General features: G+C 39.0%; 1 protein-coding gene across 1 annotated transcript; it reads right to left on the bottom strand.

Moving 5' to 3' along the window:
- Positions 1–1,809: 1,809 nt before the first annotated feature.
- LOC137097568 (uncharacterized) lies at positions 1,810–3,541 on the bottom strand. Its single transcript, XM_067471060.1, has 2 exons — positions 3,317–3,541; positions 1,810–2,930 (listed from the first exon to the last, which is right to left on the bottom strand). Exon 2 carries the CDS (start codon positions 2,873–2,875, stop codon positions 1,859–1,861), a length of 1,017 nt encoding a protein of 338 aa, XP_067327161.1. The 5' UTR covers positions 2,876–2,930; positions 3,317–3,541; the 3' UTR covers positions 1,810–1,858.
- Positions 3,542–3,773: the final 232 nt, after the last annotated feature.

The raw sequence follows: 3,773 nt of genomic DNA, 5'->3' as shown, positions 1-3,773 counted from the left end.
CCTCCAAAACATTCAGAATTGTTCTGACATTTTGGCTCAGGTATCTATTAGGTAGAAATCCCGCTTGATCCTTATGAATGATTTCTGCTAATGTCTGTTTGAGTCTGTTTGCCAAGATTGTAGTAAATAATTTATAGTCACAATTTAGAAGCGAGATGGGTCTGTAATTTTTAATTTGGTCTAGGTCTTTATCTGATTTTGGGATTAGTACAATTGTGGATTCTTTCCAAGAATCTGGAATCTCACCTTTTTCCAAGACTTTATTCATTACAGACACCAGTAATGGTGTCAGCTCTTCTTTAAAAGTTTTATAATAGAGTGGGGAAAGACCATCTGGGCCAGGAGCTTTATGTGGCCTAATCTTATCTATTGTTTCCATTAGTTCGTCTGGTGAAATTGATCTATCTAGATTAGCTTTCATTGCTTCAGTTAATCTTACAATCTTGGTCTCATTAACAAATTGAATGGTCTTGTCTAAGTCTTCCTGTTCTTTTTTGTAGAGCTTTGAGTAATATTTTTCAAAAATTGTCTGGATTTGCTGCAAGTTTGTAATTGTCTCACCATTGTTTCTTATTCTGGTAATCAGTTGGGATTTCTTTGTACCTTTCAGCTGCCAGGCAAGAAATTTGCCTGGCTTGTTTGCATTCTCAAAGAAGTTGTACCTATTGTACCTGATTTTCCTCTCAATATCATTAGCAATCAAGAGGTCATATTGCTGGTTTAAGTTTTTCAATTCTGCCAGAATTTCCTTTCGCTGCCCTCTTTTCCTCTCCAGCTCTATTTCCTTTCCTCTAATCTTGACTAATAACTCTAGTTGCTTTTTATTATTACCTTTGTACCAAATTGAATTTTGCTGAATTAATACCCCTCTTATTACAGCTTTTCCAGCCTCCCAAACCACCCTATCCTCTAGGTTATCATTGGTGTTGTCTTTCAGGTAGTATTTTAATTCCTTTCCAATTTTATCTCTATGTGTTTGTATCCTCAGAATATAATCGTTCATTCTCCAACCCCCCCTGTTGCTATTTTCTTTTCTTAGTTTCAATAGAATCGGATTATGGTCTGCAAATGTTCTTGCTAGGATCTCTATCTTTTCTGTTCTGCAGATGATGTCTTTTGTACCAAATACCATATCAATTCTGGAGGCTGATTTGTGTCTGTGGGAGTAGTATGTAAATTCTCTCCCAGTTGGATTGAGAGTTCTCCAGATATCGAACATATCCCATTGATGTATTTCTTTCAAAAAAGCACCCGGTAATCTGCCTTCTTTCTTGTCTTTTTTTATTCTATTACTCCTATCTAACTTTGTATCCATGACCCCATTAAAGTCACCTAGCCAAATCATATCTTTTTCACCATATTCGGCAAGTATACCCGCAAGTGTCTTGTAAAATTCACTTTGTTTGGTATTGGGGGCATAGATACCTACTATGAGAACTGATTTACCCTGGATGAGAACCTTGATTATAAGAATCCTGCCTTCCTTATCTGAGAAAATTACTTCAGGGTACAGCATTTTCTTAATGTATATTGCAATCCCATTGGTTTTCTTACAATTGCAAGAGGTGAATAACTGGCCCAGTCTTTCTTGCCCCAATAGATGTATATCCTTTTCTACCATGTGGGATTCCACTAAACAAGCTATATCAGGCTTAATTTTCTTCAAGAAATGAAATACTTTCTTACGCTTTGATCCACTGTTTAAGCCATTCGTATTCCAAACAATAGTATTCAGAGATTTGGTGCCCATTTTAACAGTGCATTTTATAATTACCCTGCTTCTCCCCGCCCCCCGCCCCCGTCTCCCCCTTAGATAAACTTATATAACTTATATAACTTTCTCAAACAGAGTCCACTGCTACCCAACTTCTTCCTCTTCTTCTTTCTCTTCTTCTGGAACAGCTGGCATTTCTTTCTCCTCCTCCTGCTCTGGCTCCTTCTCTTCTTCTGTATGGAACTGATGGTTTTGCCCCAAGTTCTCTTTCTTATTTCTGCCATGTCCTTGTCTTTTTTGTCTTTCTTCTTCCTGCTGGGAGTCTTCTTCAGCGTCAAAGTCCTTGTGATATTTTCTTAAGAACTGCTCAGCCTTCATGGTATCAGAAATAGAATGTCTCTTGGTTTTGTAGTAAAAGGCCACTCCTTGAGGGTAGAGCCATCGAAAGGATATCTTCTTCTGTTTGAGTTTGCTCACTAGGAAAGCAAAGTCTTTCCTTTTTTTCAAGAACCTTCCAGGGATCTCTTTTAGCATCAAAATTTTCTTTCCCCCTATTATAATGGGGGATTCATATTGTTTCTTCAAAATAATATCTTTGCATATTCTTGTGACAAATTGCACAATGCAGTCCCTGGGGAGTTTCTTTTGTTTTGCTATTGCAGAACTCACTCTGTAGCATGCAGATATGGAATCCATCATCACTGAGAGGTCATCCTCCCCCAAAAGGTTTGCCAACAATTTACTTATAAACAACTTCAGATTGTCACCTTCTTCCCCCTCTTGGATCCCTCTTAATCTTAGAGTGTTATCAGCAAGTTTGAGTTCTAGCATGGCCATGTTATCCAACATACTTTCTTGCTTATCATTAAAGAGTTGTTGAGCCCCTTCTGTTTTTTCAAGCCTTTTTTTAATAAGTTTCTGATCAGTGTCCAGTTTGTTCACTTTTGCCTCAGTCTTTTCTTGGCGTTCAGAGATCTGTTTCAGTTCTTTGGTAACTGCCTCCATTGAGGTCTTAAGTTCCACAAACATAGCTTTAATTTCTGAAAGCGTCTTCTCTTGAGACTGACTGGTTTTTTTTGCCTTCTCTGTCACCACTGTTGACGCTGCAGACGCGTAGGAGGAGATTGGTCCCTTGGGCGTCCGCGGTGACCCTTTATCCATAATTGATTGTAGTTTATGAGCGTTTGTTCAAGGTCGCTGCAGCAGTGTTATCTGCCTGAGAGAGATGGAGACGTGCTTGAGAAGGGGCGGAAGAGAAGCTGGGTTCAGCCCACCATCTTTTTCAGTTGCATTTTAAGCATTTTAATCATCTTGCCATTTTTTTTAAAGAGAAGAAAGCAAAGCTCAGTCTGTTTTCTGCTTATATAGATCTTATGTAGATCTGGCCTTTAAGGTTTTGCTGTCTCCTGACAAACCACAGAGCAAGATTTCAAAGATTTACTGTTGTAGCAAACAGCTTAATGGCTCTTCTTGGGAGACACTTAAGGCAATTAAGGATCGTAAACTTTACAAGCAGGAATGTGGAGACAGACTTTGACAGGTTTCCTTCGTAAGAACACCACGTGGATAGTGTACTTTAAAAAGCAAATATTGCAGTCTTACTTGAATCTGTTGAATATATTGGATGTTGAGAGCGTAGCGAAGAGGACAATATCGCGGCGGGAGCTGTCTTCACTTTGAGATCAGACAAAGTGATTTTCTGCAGACCAACTCTCCTTTCTCTGTCTCGCCCGAAGATAAGGAATCTGTGAGGAAAAAGTTGCTTTCTCCTCTCACCGCTCACGATTCTTCACGGAGCTCCGGCTCCATGCTGCTGCCTCTCTCCGCTCCCAACTCCGCTCCCAACCCAATTTTAATGTTGAAATGTTTTTAGCAGTTGTTTTAATGTATGTGTTTTATTTGCAGGATATGTGTTGTATGGCATCGAATTGTGCCTTTATGTGCACTGCGCTCAGTCCCCTTTGGAGTGAAAAGGACAAGATATAAATATTGCAAAAAAAAGTTGGACCTATTTTGAGGGTACAGCATCATCTTTAACATATGGATTTAAATTTCGAGT

The sequence above is a fragment of the Anolis sagrei genome, chromosome 1 (assembly GCF_037176765.1).
Source record: "Anolis sagrei isolate rAnoSag1 chromosome 1, rAnoSag1.mat, whole genome shotgun sequence".
Lineage (NCBI taxonomy): Eukaryota > Metazoa > Chordata > Lepidosauria > Squamata > Dactyloidae > Anolis > Anolis sagrei.
The sequence above is the reverse complement of the archived record's forward strand: the minus strand, read 5'-3'. Positions and strand labels throughout refer to the sequence as shown.

What these genes read in the sequence shown, in the direction of transcription:
- LOC137097568 (XM_067471060.1), bottom strand. Translation starts at nt 2,875, where the DNA reads ATGGATAAAGGGTCACCGCGGACGCCCAAGGGACCAATCTCCTCCTAC.